General features: G+C 40.0%; 1 protein-coding gene across 1 annotated transcript; it reads right to left on the bottom strand.

Moving 5' to 3' along the window:
- Positions 1-1405: 1405 nt before the first annotated feature.
- LOC115781545 (FYVE, RhoGEF and PH domain-containing protein 6-like) lies at positions 1406-18064 on the bottom strand. Its single transcript, XM_030731245.1, has 20 exons — positions 17786-18064; positions 15047-17036; positions 12584-12716; positions 12230-12297; positions 11761-11791; positions 9816-9967; positions 8379-8535; positions 8167-8254; positions 8011-8061; positions 7826-7884; positions 7670-7741; positions 6182-6250; positions 5725-5808; positions 5551-5630; positions 5271-5373; positions 5004-5147; positions 4688-4876; positions 2427-2555; positions 2164-2303; positions 1406-2084 (listed from the first exon to the last, which is right to left on the bottom strand). The coding sequence occupies exons 1-20, from the start codon at positions 17793-17795 to the stop codon at positions 2048-2050; spliced, it is 3786 nt and encodes a 1261-aa protein (XP_030587105.1). The 5' UTR covers positions 17796-18064; the 3' UTR covers positions 1406-2047.
- Between the last annotated feature and the right edge of the window lie 100 nt (positions 18065-18164).

The raw sequence follows: 18164 nt of genomic DNA, 5'->3' as shown, positions 1-18164 counted from the left end.
AATGTTGAGGTCTGGCCTCTGGGGAGGCCAATCCAGGACTGATAATGTTCCATTATTTGTTTTGGTATTGCATGGCATATCAAAATCTGATGGTACTTTTTTACAGTTTTTTACAGTTTTAATAAGATCTCCAATAATAGCTGAAAAGCAGCCCCAAACCATAACAGAGCCTCCACCGTGTTTTACAGATGGCTGTAGACACTCTCTCCTGACCTCCTCTGGACATATTAACAATGACTAACCAAAAATGTCCAATTTGGATTCATCACACCATAAGACCAGTCACTTTTTCCTCCACTTTCCCTGTTTCCTCGAATTGCTTAAGGACATGCTGCACATCATGCCGAGATATGCCAGATTTTCAGCTAGTAGCTCTTTGGGAATCACTCTGTTGTGCAAGAAAACTATTTTATGCTTTTCAAACGGTCTTCATTGTACACAGCATACCGTGTATGCTGTGTACCTTACCGGCTACAAATGTATATAATATTTTGATATCTTTATATAGTGTTTGACGTGTGTGTATATGTGTGTATATGTAAATGTGGGTATTGACACTGATATATATATTTATGTATATAGTGCTTATGTATATGTGTATAGTTTTTTTGCTATTTTATTTTATTCTATTGAATTTTAGTTTTAGTTTTTAGTTTAGTTATTTGTTCTTACTCATCCTTTTCATTTTTTCTCTGTATTGAGCTGCTGTAATGCACAAATTTCCCCGTCGTGGGATCATTAAAGTTTTATCTTATCTTATCTTATCTTATCTTCATTGATTCAGCTAAAGAAATGGGAGCAAATTATGTATTTTTGCAACAGGCTGATAGTAACAAAGTGCCTAAAGATGGTACTTTTCTACATTGGACATTATGTGTAGTCAGCACTGGTTCATCAGTTGGAGCCTTTTTAGGCTTGAAAAAGTCATGGATCAATGTTAAGTGGCTGAACAAACAAAAACCATTCCTGTGAAAACAATCAGATACAAGGACTGGACTGAAAATGAGTGAAAAAGCAGCCAATGTCCAAAGAAAGCCTGGGGAACTACTGCTCAAGACCACTTTAAGAAATTACAAGTCTGACCGCCTGGAAGCAAAATGTAAAGACATGAGTGTGGGCTTAAGACTTTTGCACAGTACTATATAATCTTTTTTTTAAGCTCCATCATGAAAACTTAAATAATACAGTTCACTGCATTGTACAGTTAATATGCAGCATTTACACTCAAATCAATGTTGCTTTAAAATACATCGTTTTAAAGGAGTAAATTCAGCAAAAATACATTTACCAACAAAAAGCACACTAAAATAAAGATTAAGCAGCAAAAATTAATTTCATATCAATTTAATTACATTTCATTTAAGTCTCCATTTACACAGGATATATTATATTTATGTTTAGGGCATAATCATACAAAGCCATTTGAGGGACTTAAGTGCAAAACCCATTATGAGACAGTTTGAACAGTGAATTTTCCCCCCAAATTGAGACTCTAGATTAATGTAAACGTTTCTTAGACAAGCAGGAAGTCCACATTGTGTGTTATATAGATAACCTGTGAAGTGTGAAAGAAAAAGTCCCCAAACAACAAGAAATGCCTACATAATTTATTTAGAAATCTGCTGGATAGATGTGTAACAACATGTTAAGCCATTATAGCCATTATACCAGTAGCCATTATAGATCTCCAGATAATGAAATTTTTCATTAAATCTGTGCTACAGCGATCCAAGCAAGATATGAGACAATTGCATTAAAAGTATAACAAAAAAGTATTCAAGTATAAAATGGCTTTCTAGCATTGAAGCCTAAACTTCATAAATTCATGTGGAAAGGATTCGTGTGTCTGTGCAAAAATAAAATGGGTAAATCCCCACAAGAGAGCTCTAAAAACAATATAAAAAGAAGTTAAAGTAAATACAGTGAAACCAATAAGATAAAATACGTGACTTTGGTTTTCACTTTATATACGAGAAATTTGGCATCTCCAGATGCTATTCACAGATTTCTGAGGTAAAAAAAAGCCCACCGCTTCACACCACAGGTATTAAAGTACAGCAGCCTGTCTGAAAGAGTTGATCCATCTGTTAAAAAAGAAAGAAAAACATTAGTTTTAATGTTGTCACAATATGCAGTTCTAAATGGCATCCATTTCATTTGTACCTTTGGGCCCACTCTGGGCTTTCAGCTTTAAAAATGTAGTAAAGTTTGTCTTGGTGGTAGAGTTTGAACTGCGATGTCTGCGGAGAATCAGCTGTCACAACAAATCCTAACAGGGGCATACTCTCCAAAGCTGCCACATCCTGCATAAAGAAATGAAGTAAAATTTAAAAAAACAAAAAAAAAACAAAACAAACAACAACAATGGATGAATTCAGTTTGTTTCAACTGTCATACTGAGGTTTTCTTAAAAAAGTAGACCTTACCTCACTTGCTCCATATGTGTACAGGACCTTGTCTTTAATGACGAACCATAACCTCTTCCCCTGCTTTTTACTGATCTTGGACACGTGCAGATACCCACTCATAGAGGATTTGTTTGTGTTTGCTGAAACCTTTAACAAGTAGAACCATTCTGATGAGTTTACTGAATATTATACAAACCCAAAAGCTAAAAGTTAGAACCCTGTGTAAAATCTAAATAAAAACAGAACAAACTTCAAATCTCACAAACCAGGATTTTAGTCACAATAGAAATTTAAAACATATCAAATGTTTAAAATGAGACATTTTCTATTTCCTGAAAAATGTTGGCTCATTTTTAATTTGATGGCAGCAAATCATCTCAAAAAGGTTTGGACAGAGGCAACAAGAGGCTGGGAGAGTAAGAAAGTAAGTGGTACTAAAAAGAAATAGCTGGAGGAACATTTTTTTTTTTTTTTTTTTTTTTACAACTAATGATGTTACATGCATGATGTCATTCAGAGAATCTGGTGAAATCTCTGTGTGCAAGGGACAAAGCTGAAAATCATTACTGGTTGCCTGTGATCTTCTGTCATGGAAATCACAGCTCCCCCATGTCATCCACAGATGCAGGTTAAAGCTCTATCATCCAAAGAAGAAACCATTATGTGAACTTGATCTAGAAACACTGCCGTCTTCTCTGTACCAAAGATCATTTAAAATGGACTGACGCAAAGTGGAAAACTGTTCTGTGGTCAAACAAACCAAAAACATGGATTCTGCGTGCTCCAGACTAAAAAGAAGAGGGACACACGGCTTGTTGTCAGCACTCAGTTCAAAAGTCTGTCTGCATCTTTAATGATATGGGGGTCAATTACTGCCTATGGAATGGGCAGCTTGCACATCTGAAAAACCCATCAACACTGAATGGTATACTGTAGTGCAAAAAGTATTCACTCACCCAACCACAGGTGTATAAACCAAGCACCTAGGCATGCAGACTGCTTTTACAAACATTTGTGAAAGAATGGATCGCCCTCAGGAGCTCAGTGAATTCCAGTGTGGTACTGTGATAGGGTACCTGTGCAGTCCAGTGGTGACAATCACAATCATCACCGTGCCAAAATGGCTCTCATCCATTGAGAGCCTGCTGACCTACTGTATCAGTATGGTACGGCAGCTGCACCGAGGCAGACAGGGTGAGGCTTCAGAGGGTAGTCAAGACAGCACAAAGAATCGTTCGCTGCCCTCTCCCCTCCCTGATGGACATCTACACCTCCCGCTGCATCAGCAGAGCCAAAATCATCATCAAGGACAGCTCACACCCTGACTTTGAACTATCTGACCTGCTGCCCTCTGGCAGGAGCTACAGGTGCATCAAAGCAAGAACAAACAGACTTAAGAACAGTTTCTTAAGTTAGAGTGAGACTTAAGAACTCACACACTCACCCACTCTAACTGTGCAATACCCACATCTCTGCGCAATATTATATTATTCATACTGAACAATATCTATCCCTCATATATTGTGTAATATCCAATTTCATTTCATTCACTAGTGCAATTTTTCATTATTATGAATGCACATTTTATTTTTTAGAATGTATAAAAATATATACATGATTATCTTATTTTCTGTATATTTTTAGAAGTTCTATTTTATATTTTAGAAAGTGTGACTTTCTACTGCATGGCACTGAACAGGAGTGGCCCTCCAATCTCATAGTACATTCTGTATAATGACAATAAAGGCATTCTATTCTATTCTATTCTAGTAGATGAATCCGAGTACTGAACAACCCTGCCTGCAATCCAGACCTTTCTCCAAATTAAAAAAGTTGGTGCATCATGATACGAAAAATATGACAAAGATGGTCATCTTTGTCATATTTTCTTTTTCGTATCATGACCGTTGAGCAGCTAGAATCATCTATCAGACAAGAATGGGACAACATTCCTCACCCAAAAGGTCTCCTCAATTCCACAACATTTATTGACTTTTCTTAAAAGAAGTGGGGATGCTACACAGTATTAAACATGGCCCTGTCATGGCAACTTTTTTGAGACATGTTGCTGCCATCAAATTCAAAATGAAATCATTTTTGCTTAAAATGGTAAATTTTAAACATAAACATTTGATGTGTTATGTAAATATGGGTTTATGAGATTTGCAAATCACTGCATTCTGTTTTTATTTAAATTTTACACAACGACTAAACTTTTTCAGAACTGGGGTTGTAATTAAAAGTGTACACAGATCAAATCAGGACAAAGCGTGATCTACCTCTTTGAGGGCTGCAGGTCTCTGCTTCTGCTTCTTGTACAAAGTAAAGTTATTTTTTTTCCCAATTGACTCGGTCTTTTCACCTTCCTGCTCCTGAAGAACTTGGAAACACTGGTCACAGACTCGCGCGCACTTGTACTTTTTATATTTAAGAGGGGATTCTTTGGTGGAACAAGACTGGCACACAATCTGGTGGAAGGGTAACGGACAAGTTTTACTTTTTTTTCCTTTTGCAAAAATTAATTTGATCTTGTCTCCTACATTATGGATAGTAAGCTTGTTTTGCAGCTGGTGGCGCACTTTCTTGCTGTCTCACCTTTCCACACGCACGGCAGTGATGTCTCCTCCAGGTTTGGGTGAACTTGGAGGTACAGATCATACACATGGAGACCCGCTTGTCAGGGATCCATATTGGGGCTTTGGATCCCAAGGGAGCACCCTCACCACCATCCACCTGAATCTAAGTGGAAAAAAAGCACACAGGAGTTATCTGTCACTGCTCGTACAGTGTTAAATGTATTTTTCTGTGTACATCACTCACACATTGCAAAAGCCAGAAATATCATTTTTGTGGTTATCTCACCCCATCTAGAAGCTTGCCAGGTATAAAACTGATTGTCTTCTTGATATATTCACTAATTGCTGTGGAAATCGCTTCAAGCCATTCATCCTGCTCCTTGGCTGACCTACAGAAAGAGAAAACAGTGTTAAAAAACAAAAAAAAACAAAAAAAACAAAAACAAACTAATGATTCACAGATTTAAGAAAAACAAGAAATCACACCATTATGCACTACATTTTAATAGCAAAGACAGCAGATGGTCTTAAATTACAAAGAGACCTCTCTTATTTCTGATCATTACCTCGCAGAGAGAATGAAAGAGCGCTCCACACTCACAATGTTCAGCTCGTTCTGATAGGCCTCTTGACTCGGTTTACTAACCTGTAATTATTTTCATTGTGAGCAACGATGGCCTCAAAGAAAATCATGTGATGTAAGAAAATGAGAAAAGTGCAAAGACACAGAAAGTTCTCACCTTCATTCCTTTCAGTGGCAGCATGTTCTTGAACATGAACTGGCCTGACTGAACAGGTTTGGTGTACAGCAACATGTCACTAAACTGAAGGGCAAATGACAAAGAAACATTTTCATTCTGTCACGACTATTCGGTCTTCTCAAATACACCAGTAGCCTATAATAAATTTACGAAAAAAATTATGGACGAAAAGAATTTAATAAATTCTGTTTAGCCTCCAAACTGCTTTGATAAGGATTGTTTGCAATAGTCACATAATCAAAGGATCAATGACCACTGAGCATCATGAAAACTAAGTCCCCGCTCTGTCGATCCATCCAAGTTTCAGCTGCTCAACAGAATGTATGACCACATATTTTACGAGGAAAGAAAACATTGGTGGAGGCAGATGACAGCTTTATTGTGACTCTGTTATGAAAGGATGAAAGAAAAGGAGAGAAACTGATATTGACTGTACCAGGAAGAACATTCTGGGCTGCATGACTTTCCTAGACAGCTTCATTAGGATGCCCTCTTTAAGGTAGATCTGGGGGAAAATGTAGTGAGAACAGTTTAAATTAACAAAAATATAATTTTCAGAGTCTGATCCGTCCCTAAAATTTGCTTTTTTACCACTACCCATGGTCTTGCCACATCTTTTTTTTTCCTCACCCGCACACACACGCACGCACGCACACATGCACACATGCACACACACACACACGTGTGAAGAAAAGCATTTCGTAGAGCCTGAGGTTCATTATTTTCAGCATTTTGTGGCCTATTCTAGGCCAATATTAGCAGCATGCCTTATAAATGTAATAATTATTAAACGACAGTTTTCAGGTGAACTTCATTCCACGCTGCAGCATGTTGGCTCAGTGGTTAGCACTGTTACCGCACAGCAAAAGGGTCCTGGGTTTGAACACACTTCCGTGTGGAGTCTGTATGTTTTCCCAGTGCTTGTTTAGATTTTCTCTGAGTTCCAGTCCCTCCCACCAGTAAAAAAAACAAAAAAAAACCATGCCAGGTTAATGCTGCCTGTTTCAGTCCTGGACACTTACGCAAAAGAGATTCTTAATCTCAAGAGTTTCACTTCCTGGTTAGGAAACTGAGTCGGTAAATTGTGCTCATAGTACTTCCAGCATCTTAGCTGGCGCTACTGAAGAGGACCGAAAATAAAGGGAGTAATGTGTGGCACATAATTTTAAATACAACATTTCTAAATGCTCAACAAATATCAGCAAACACACAGAAGTGTCTGCAGTTTGTCACACAGTTTGTCTGCTAGCTAAAAGAAGAGCTGCTGTATTTCTAGGGAGAGCAAAGAATGAGAGAAATTCACTCACAGATGGAGAAAGAGGACAGGCGAGGAAGACGAGAGGTTAGATTTAAAGGTAAGGACTGCAAAACATACTGAGGTATGCTAACTTTGTGTAATTCAAAGATTATATGAAAATACTGCAGTTTAGTGTGTGATAAACAGGTTAGTTTGCTGTCCTGTGTTTACAGTAAAGCTCTGTGCTGGCTGGTACACAGTGTCTGTGTTCATGGTCAGAGTTACAGGTTACATCAGTGCAGCAGAGATGAATCAAAGCTGCTGATGCTGAGATTCATTCACTGAAATTGACATTTATACAACCTGCTACTTTTACTTTCTTACTTTGAGTGCATTTCAGAGCCTGTACTTTTTTTTTTACTTTTACTTAAGTAAAGAAGTTGAACCAGTACTTCAACTTTTTCCAAAGTATTTTTTAACACAAGTACTTGTACTTCTACTTAAGTACAGAATGTCTGTACTTTTGCCACCTCTGTTTGCATTGGTCTTTCCTGGTATCGATCATGCTGGATAAGTGTGGTGGCTCACTGTGACACGCGATTCAAACCATTATTAGCACAACCTTTGCTTTTCCTACACCGACGAATCGAATTGTCTGCTGCAGCCTGTGTATGTACTAAATCTTACCCGACCAGGTTGCACTATCTCGTGGTGGCCGATCAGACGGCACTGCACACGGATCACATTCTGGAAGTTATCCTGAGAGAAAACAAGTGAAAATCAGCAATGTGCATGGAGCATTTTATCATCATGATTTTGCCTTGCTTTTCATTTTGCACTCACCCCTTGCTTCATGAAGTCATTTGCATGACTGGCCACCTCTTTCACTGTAGTGAGGGCAGCTGAGTGGACAAAAATTTGTATTAGTCACATACATGACAAGAAAAATTTTCATTCTAACACTAACAAGAAAATGTAACATCTACAGATTTTCTCTCTTTTTTTTTTTTTAAAGGTTGTGGCTTTACCTTCTGTGTCATTGTAGTCGTCTGAGCCTTCAGGCAGGTTTTTTAGATAGTCTGAGACAAAATTGAAAATATTTAAGATTTATGATCAACAGTCCAACCAAACAAGTGTATACTGAGTGCATTGAAATATTTATTTCAATAACTCTTGTATGCTACCTGTGAGTAGCAGCTGATACTGAGGAATCCTCTGCACAGGCTTTAATAGGTAATGCTTCAAAGCCAAGTTGGCACAGCGGGGACTGGACTTTAAAAAAAACAAAAAAAAACAAAAAAAAAAAACAAAGCAAATTTACAAACTAACATAAACATCACTGACTTGAAAGACACCTACTCAAGGTTCAGAAAACAGGTTGATCATGCACCAGTACCTCAAATTCCCGTACTACGGTAGCAAATGCTGGATTCTTCTTTGTCTGCTCATCCAGAAGAGCCACATTCCTGTCAAACTCACGGATGTATGTAGAGTACATCTTCAGATAGGGCCCCTTTTTCAGGAATATGTCTGCTACCTGGGCATGCTCATTCCTGTAAAAATAAATAAAAACACACTAATATCTACCTTCTACTGAAAAAAGGCAGGAATTCCTCCAATGTTGCGTCATATCGACCTTTAAGCTTATTAAACAGCGCCAAAAAAAAATAGTTGCCAAAGTGTTAGCTAATCGCCTAAACAAATACATAGCTCATTTGATCCATCCTGATCAAACTGGCTTCATCCCTAATCGGTTTTCCTTTTCCAACACTCGTCGACTCCTACAACATTATGTACCAGGCCAACCTTCCCTGCTCTGCAGTTATCTCATTAGATGCTCAGCAGGCATTCGACCAAATTGAGTGGGAGTACTTGTTCGCAGTTCTCAAAAAATTTGGCTTCGGTGATAAATTTATGACGTTATTAAAAATGCTCTATGCTAACCCTAAATCCTCAGTTCTGACTAATCACGACAGGTCCACTCCTTTTTTATTGCATCGATGATGCTGCCACCACCATGTTTCACTGTTGGGATTGTATTGGGCAGGTGATGAGCAGTGTCTGGTTTTCTCCACACGTAACACTTAGAATGAATGCCAAAAAGTTCAATCTTCATCTCATCAGACCAGAGAATCTTATTTCTCATAGTCTGGGAGTCCTTCATGTGTTATTTGGCAAACTCTATGCGGGCTTTCATATGTCTTGCACTCAGGAGAGGCTTCTGTCGGGCCGCTCTGCCATACAGCCCTGACTGGTGGAGGGCTGCAGTGATCCCTACTGCATCTCTGGAGCTCAGCCACAGTTATCTTCTTTACCTCTCTCACCAAGGCTCTTCTCCCACGATTGCTCAGTTTGGCTGGATGGCCAGGTCTAGGAAGAGTTCTGGTCATCCCAAATGTTAACCATTTAAGGATTATGGAGGCCACTGTGCTCTTAGGAACCTTGAGTGCTGCAGAAACTCTTTTTTAACCTTGAATTCTCTCTCTCTCTCTCTCTCTCTCTCTCTCTCTCTCTCTCTCTCACAGCAAAGGGTCTGAATACTTATGACCATGTGATATTTCAGTTTTTCTTTTTTAATAAATTTTCAAAAATTTCTACATTTCTGTTTTTTTCTGTCAAGATGAGGTGCTGAGTGTACATTAATGAGAAATAAAATGAATTTTTTTTATTTTAGCAAATGGCTGCAATGAAACAAAGAGTGAAAAATTTAAAAGGGGTCTAAATACTTTCCGTACCCACTGTATGTATATATATGTGTGTGTGTGTGTGTGTGTGTGTGTGTGTGTGTGTGTGTGTGTGTGTGTGTGTGTGTATAGATAGCTAGAGATAGTACCATTTTTCTATTCTCTCCCTCAGCTCGAAGAGCAGGCTCTCGTTGAGTTCATAGAGCTGTGGGAGGGAGTACAGTATCTGGTTTAGGAAACGGTCCTCAATCACAGGCTTCCCATTCTGACGAGACGCTTTAGACACAGCGTCACGGAAGTCCTGTTGATAGACAGATAAAAAGGCAGATGGTGAAAAGACGAGGGGAAAAAAAAAACTGGCATACAGGGAAACAACACACAGAAAATGCCAAATATGGTGTTTACTGAACTGGTCCCTCTGGTAAATATACTGCAGATTGATATCACAGGATCACATATACTGCCTGGCCAAAAGAAAAGTCACCACCAAAAAAAAAAAGTCACACTAATATTTCGTTGGACCACCTTTAGCTTTGATTACGGCATACATTCACTGTGGCATTGTTTCAATAAGCTTCTGCAGTGTCACAAGATTTATTTCCATCCAGTGTTGCATGAATTTTTCAGCAAGATCTTGCAGTGATGATGGCAGATTCTGACCAACACATCCCAAAGATTCTCAATGGGGTTGAGGTCTCGACTCGGTGGTGGCCAATCAATGTGTGAAAATGATTTCTCATGCTCCCAGAACCACTCTTTCACAATTCGAGCCCAATGAATCCTGGCATTGTCATCGTGGAATATGCCCGTGCAATCAGGGAAGAAAAAAAAAATCCATTGATGGAATAACCTGGTCATTCAGTATATTCAGGTAGTCAAGCGACCTCATTCTTTGAGCACATAATGTTGCTGAACCTAGACCTGACCATCTGCAGCAACCCCAGATCATAATCCAGGAAGTGTTTTTGGCCAGGAAGTGTTTGTTTGTTTTTTTTTTAACACAATCCTAACACAACAAAGCAGATAAGGTTAAATAGATCTTTAATTGTACAAACCAAGGAAAGAAGATATGGTTGTTGAAGGACTTAGACCTAATTTGCTTTAAGCAAGCTGAGTGTATTCAGCAAATTTTTGTTGGATTATAGAGACATGAGGCAAGTAAAACCACCTACAGCCCACATGCTCCGTAGAGCGCTCCTGTGGTTAATGTGTGATTTCCGTTTACTAAAAACAGCTGACAGCAATAGAGGCAGGGCATATGGTGAAGGATGTTGCAGAAAGAGAGAGAGAAAAAAACAAAAAAAAACAACACATGGATGTTTCTTGAGATAAGAAAAGGTCACACTGCACACAGTCAGCAGTAACAAAGTGAAGTTGGTGACCTGTTTCTCATTACTGCACACCGTTTCTCTGCATTCCACTGAGACCCGAGCCCTTCCTGTCTATGCTGTACAGTAAGTAGTCATCATGTATGGCTTGGTCCTGCTACGCCTCTGTTTTAATACTTTTTCTCTACAAACATCTGCTCATTAGACTATTCATCCTTAATATAAAATTAAAGATAAAATTAGACCAGCGCTTATCAAATACTCTTAATCTTGACACTGCACTTCCTGAATTCATCACATCTACTCTTCCTGGGTAGATATGGTGACCAGCTGTCAAGAAAAATGAAGAACCAACACACAAAAACAAACACAAATGGAGATTCTTGTAGTGATAGGGAGTCCTCTACTTAAAGCGAGACGGCTGACATAAGAGAGTAATGGTTAAGAGTTGGTTAGACTGGTCCGACAACAGATAAAATTACTGTGCTTCCTCTGTTGCTGTGTTACAAACATTGCAGGGGAAGTACAGCAAGGGAATCAGATCGTCTTTTGGCAGCCTGAACCATTCGAGATTTTCTGGGGGAAAACCAGGAGGAATTTTTGTGTCAGTGACACAGAGGGGAGCGGCGCTACACCTGGCGTGCCCATATATGAGTACAATCAAATACATATGGAGAATGTGGGCTCGGGCAGCTCGTCATTGCTCCTTATCACGGCAAACATGGGGGTTGGTTTTGTTTGAAGGGTGATGTGTCGGGATACTTACAACGTGCAGCAGCTTCAGGACATCAACAAATCTAGAAAAACAAAATAAAAAAAATTTATAATGGTTACCCAATTGCCTCCCCCGTACAACAACACATTCTTGTTTTTTTTTAATTGGTAAGGTTTTGTTAAATCTTGTTATATCTGTGTCTACCCATTACAGCCGGGGAGGTCCTGCAACCTGTTGATAGAGGTGTATGTGGAGTATGTACAGAAATATTTCAATCCAGAAACACTGCTACTTGAATTAGATGGTGGCATTTGATTTTTCAGTTGTGTCAGTGATTGTTGTGAGAACCAAGAAAGACCATTTAATCTAAAATACAGTAAATGCCAGAGACGAATATCCCAAAAACCTGGGCAAAAATATTCCAGACTGTCTGGGCTGATAGTCTGGGATACAGCTCGTTATTAATCTTGTTTTTCATCAACTAAAGGAGAAAAAAAAAAAAAAAGTACAGGACACTCACACACTCTCAGAGGTCATGATTTCTTTGGCAATGTTGTATATTTTGTTCTTCTTCTTTTCAATCTCTGTCTGATAAAAAAAAAAAAAAAAATGCATAAACACAGGCTTTGAAAGAATACGCACTGTGGCACAGGTAGCAGACAGAACTGCTCACAACAAATATATCTGATGCATAATTATATATTCATCTATTAGCAGCAGAATGAGGGTGATGTATACAATTCCAGTAAAAAGGAAGGCAGGCTACTCCCCTGCAGGACCAAGTTGCCTGCAACCATGAAATCTCAACAGAGCACGATTCATAGGTGCAGGTAAGACGCAGCACTTTGAGAATCTAACAATGTGTGCGCCTCACCTTACTCTCCTCTGGCTGCTCAAGGTCACCTTTACTTGAGTTGGAGCTGCAATCATTCTCACCCTCTTCACCTGAGGTGTCGGGGTCTTCTTCCGAGGGGACCTCAAGTACAACCTCTTTGTCAAATGAGCTTCTGTTAAAAAGTCAGAACAGTTTGTTATAGACAAATAGGAGAACAGGGACATGCAAACACACCAACACATAGGGCAGATAGCCTTAATACACAGAAGCACCTGAAGGCATTTATTTTAGAAATGCACAAAGCAAACAAGAGGGAGGATGGTATTTGCAGAAGAATGAGGAAGATTTTTTGTAAGAGTTGGGTGTTTTTATAAAAAAAACACCCAACTCTGCACTTAATCCCAAGAATTTATTTTGCATGAGGGTTTATTATGATGAAAACTCACATAGGAAAGGGATTATTTGACACCTTTAAATATATAGATGTTATTTAAGTATCATCATCAATGCAATCACAAGTCTACCCCTAGTCCAGCTGCTTACACACAGAACAGTAGTTTGGCTAAATGCTGCAGAGCCCAACAGAAGCAGCAGCGCTCCAAACCAGACACAGATCACAAATCATCGCGCCTTTGGCAGTTTAACCAAGCAGCTTTAACAGGACTACACATGGGTAAGCTAACAGGAAATTATGCCAAAGATACACCGCATGCCTTAAATGCCACAATTTCCAGAAAATACATGTAAACCAAAAGCCTCCTCCCTGAACAAAACTGCAGAAAAAGAAACTAAAGCTAAAGCGCAAACACAAGAAGCTGGTCTATGTCCTGTTTGCAACAGCTGTTGTACTCGACATGTGAGTGTTGCACAGTTCGAACTAAAGAGCTGTGACATGCTAAGCTGTACAAGGCAGTGTGTACCATTACACAAACTGTAATCCTATTTTCCAGCTGACTCCTGCTCACTGCTCATTCACAACATATGAAATTCTTTGCCTAAAAGGATTACTAGAAACAAAGAATATACACACAGTAAAAAGAAATTACTTTAAAGCTGGAACCAAGAAGCAAACTGATTGTTCTAGAGAAACTTTTAAAGGGTCAGTTTACCCAAACTGCAAAAAAACTGAAAATTCAGCAAGAAGGGAAGAGGATGGGATGCTAGAGCCTATTCCAGCTGTCATAGAGTGAAAGACAGGAGACACCCTGGACAGATGGCCAGTCTATTGCGGGGCTAATACAGGGAAAACGACCATTCACCAATTTAGAATCACCAATTCAACCAACATGCATGTCTTTGGACTGTGAGAGGAAGCTGGTGTACCCAGGGAGAACTCATGCACATACAAGGACAACATGCAAACTCCACGCAGAAAAAGAGAAAACAGAAAAACAACTGGCTGTAATTGTTCGATTAAATTTCACCTTCCTTCTTTTTGTTCTGGTTACTTTTTAACTTTGACGTCAGATCTTTTCCTTTTTTTCCCCCCCCTTGAGCCACAGGGTAAACAATAATTCATCGTCCATGTTATCTCAGGCTGAGAAACTATTCGGAAAGGTGTTGCTGCTTTTTTGACTTCCTCCTCTGAGACTATCGTTTCCATTTTTTTAGTCTGATTTTGTGTCCATGCGGTTTTTTGGGGGTTTTTTTTTTTTTCACTTTAGCACTGTAGGCTTCTCTCTTAAAGCAACACCATCACTTGGAGGGATGCAGATTGCAGACAGCAATGATTCTAAGTCACTAAAACACGAACAGTGGTACGAACAAAATTGCCCAGACCACAAGCTACATGAATCTGATGGTTATTTTGCATGGAAACTTATTTTGTTAGCACACTAACAGTTTCATAAATATATAAATGCTCAGACGAAGGCCACTGGCCGAAACACTGCCGCGTTCACTGACGTGACTGAAATAAGTTGGTGAAATTAGTCAGTTTTTGTCCTGTAGTTTCATGTCTTTGTCTTGGTATTATAACATTTTGGTTTGGTAACACAAACAAATAACAGTGAGTTCTAATGCAAAGTAACAACAGTTTCCTCTTAATAGCACATTTTTTATTCTATCACTGCCACTGTATTGAACTGACCCTTTAAGAAGAAATAGGTGTAGTTTTACTAACTGCAAACACCATGACATGCAAATATTTAAGCTACAGCTCTGTGGATTGCATTCATCTAGTATAAACACTTTTCTTCTAGGGTCAAAATTGCCTTCGGTTCATGATGCCTGTAACAATGTTTATACTCATGTAGTCGAAGTTACTGTGTCAAGGCTGTGCAAGCACACCATACCTGTCAAACTACCCTGACAGGAATCTGGCAAACAATGTGAAGTTCTTCTCTGTCCGCTTCCCTTTCATCAGTTACATATTTTCCAGATGAAGTGCAGATGAGTGTAAAGAAGATACAGGTATTTTTCCAACACTACTTTCAGAACACAATGAACGCTATGTTGATAAATAAAATCAGGACAAGAGAAAGTTAAGTAATTGACATCTACCTTGCAAGGTATGCTGGTGTCTGTATCTCTGGAGGAATAAATGGATCCTGCTCCTCATAAATGCCCTCACTATCACACACTGAGCTCTCAAATGGGTACATGGTCTGAGGATCAACATACATTGAGCACTGCCACAAGTTATGCTCTGAGTAGAAGGCCTGAGAAGATGGCAAGAACTGTCCCACATTGACATTGTCTATCTCCTCATAGAGAGGGATGTCCTCAGATGGGAGAGCTTCTATGTCTTCTTCTCCATCCACATTTTGCTCAACCCCAATAAACGGACCGGGGTATTTACGTTCAGCACTGTGATGCTCAGGGTAGTTCTGCCATACGCCTTCATTGTTGTCATCAACACTTTGTTTGTTATCACTCGCAGGGGAGTCTGGGATCTGGTCTCCTTCTTCTATCTGTCTGGATAACACACTCATTGAGAACTTCAAGGGTTGCGGTTTCCGCAAAGAGTTTGCCTTCTGTAATTTTTTAGAGCGAAAGTTGTCGGCACCAGAGAAGGACTTTGCTTTGCTCAGGCTGGAGCGCAAATGCCTAGTGAGCTCAGCTCCTAAAAGGTTACTGCTTGATTTCTCAGCGTGCGGAAAAGGCAGCTCATTAAATAGTCTCCCCTTCGCCAAATGATGGACATTCCTTTTCTCATGTTCCTCAGAATCCCTCACTTCTCTCTCCTCAGACTCCTTATTTTGATTCAGTGCCATTAGGTTTTTCTTTCTCTGGGGCTTCTTTGGTGGTACTTTAACCATCCCAGTTTTCCTCGCTGGCACAACAGGCTGGCTGAGCAAAACGCTGCGAGGAGAATAATATGTGTGTTTGCTGTCAGCTTCCTCCTGCTCGCCGATTGCTTTTTTCTGAATTTTTTTATTCTTCATCAAAGCCGATAAATCCATCTCATAAATGCCAGCGTCACAATCGAAATATTCCTCTTTGATGTCCTTTGGAGGTGTCTGAGTAGCTGAGGTTGGTACTTTGTCAAGCTGAGACAGAATAGGTTTTTTCTTTAAGGGAGGAGCCGGTGGGGCACAAGTCTTTGCTGACAGAAAAACTGTCTGCTTTCTTTCGCTACAAGGTGCACTGACAGACAGTGATGATGTGCCTTTCCGTTCTGATGACACCCCCACCTTTATGATGTTTATTCCTCCCCCATCTTGGCTTACAGGCTCTTCCCTCTCTTTCACCACCTTTTCCTGACGGTCCTGAACAGCTTGCCTGGGTTTCCGTGGCACAGGGACAGGGCTGGACTTCCTAGGGGGTGCTGGGATTACTTTGGGTTGTGGCACACCAAGAGCATCTTCCTCTGGTACTTGTCCAGGTACTCCCTTAAGTATTTCATCATTTGCCTCATCACTCCGTGTTCTGCAAGGAACAGCCGGCCAAACAGTCACCTTAGGAACGGAGTATATGCTGAGATTTTGGTAAATAGCACTTGTCTCTTGGACAGATTGATAGTTAGTGAGGTGATTATGGATGTAAGAGGTGTTCATTTCTTGGCACTCTGCATTGTCTGTTTTCCCTCTCCTATTATCACAGGTGCCATAAGAAGCAACAATTTTTCTGTGTTTCTCACTTTTGCCGTTGTGCAGTGCTTTTAAGTCTCTCTCTATTTTTTCTCTGTTTGTTGGTGTTTTTGCGAGGCATGTGCAGGGGTCATCGTTACACAGGCAAATAGAAACAACATGATGACAGTGAGACAATTTGGCCTCTTGCTGTAGTCCATTTTGGGAGATAAGACGACCTACAGTCTGGGGGGTCTCCAATACAGATGTTTGATGCAGGCTCGTCGGCACAGGTTGCTTTGCTTCCACAGCAGGAGTAAATTTGGTGTGGCAGGGTTTGGGGGCTAATGCTGGTTTTGGCTTCCTCTGCGTGCCAGGAGATGGATGCGAGAGGTCAGCTTTTCTGGGCATCAAGGGAGACAGCCATGGACTTTCGCAGTGAGACAGCTTTGGTTTAGGGGCCACAGCTGGTTTTTGCATGCCTGGGAAGAGAATTAAAAATAACAACAGGAACTTAAGATTTGGGGTAATGTTATTTCTTCTGGCTCTTTTATCAAACTGGTAAAAAAATAGCATCAAAATGCAAAAAAGATTATGGCTCTACTCCAAAGCTATGAAAGATGTGTGTTTCCAGCAGTCTGGCAGTCGTTCCCCTAATGAAAGGTCACCATTTATATGGTGATTTTTTTTTTTTTTTTTTTTACCACTGATCCAACCTTAGTGTACAGTAAACTACCTCTCCAGGGGTTCAAATATCACATGACTTATGTCTGCCATTCTATGCAGCAGCACAGTAATCCAGCTAAAAGCTCGTGTCAACAAGCAAAGGAGGAGGATTAGGCAGGTGGAAAAGGAAGAGTGGGAGACAAGTGAACAAGCGAGAGTCAGATGGACTGGTACATCTAACTAACCAAGTGTCACTGAAGCAGTAAACTGCGGTCCTGTTGACAGGCGTGTTTTCAAGGCGTTGTTTTCAAATATTTTCCAGTTCAGCAGAACACAGTCTGAACTGCTGACTGCGAAAAAAATCCGAGACAGAACTCAAGAAAATCGAATGTAATTAATTTAGAGGTATGCTGTTTATACAGATGCCAAATAGAGGGGGGAAAACTATGCTGAACTACACTAAAGAAATACACCTTCTTTGAGCATTTTACAGTTTCCTGATTGGCCTATATCAGCACACCGTGTTCACTTATGAACCAGAAAAGTCATCAAACTGGGAACTTACCTGAGCTCATTATCGCGCCACTCACTCCGCTTCTGGTTTTTCCTTCTTCTTCTTTTCGGTCCTTATAAAAATCAGTGCCGCAGACACAAACCCTTCATATCCGGATAAGGTGCATGTCGTACATTCATAAGTCATCAGTTAATAATCGACATTTTCTTTAATTTTACACCAGCGACACACGTGATCCCGCCGCAAACAAGTCGCTCTCTGTGGAGGCGCACCGGCCGCTGCCCTGCGTTATGTAGCCAACCAATAGCGCTGAGCTTCCTTTTTGTTTCGATAAACAATCCGCCAGGGGCCCCTCAGGAGCCGCAAACTACCAGAGTCAGTCTTAACCTGTAAATTTTGAATAAACTGGTATTACTGTAAGCTATCGCTG

Source organism: Archocentrus centrarchus, chromosome 6, assembly GCF_007364275.1.
Source record: "Archocentrus centrarchus isolate MPI-CPG fArcCen1 chromosome 6, fArcCen1, whole genome shotgun sequence".
NCBI lineage: Eukaryota > Metazoa > Chordata > Actinopteri > Cichliformes > Cichlidae > Archocentrus > Archocentrus centrarchus.
This window is presented reverse-complemented; position numbering and strand designations above follow the sequence as displayed.

Coding starts and splice junctions, on each gene's coding strand:
- LOC115781545 (XM_030731245.1), bottom strand. Junction 7,742..7,825: donor ATGACTTCATGAAGCAAGGG/GTGAGTGCAAAA, acceptor GTTTTCTCTCAG/GATAACTTCCAGAATGTGAT. Junction 5,374..5,550: donor TCTTTCATTCTCTCTGCGAG/GTAATGATCAGA, acceptor CTCTTTCTGTAG/GTCAGCCAAGGAGCAGGATG.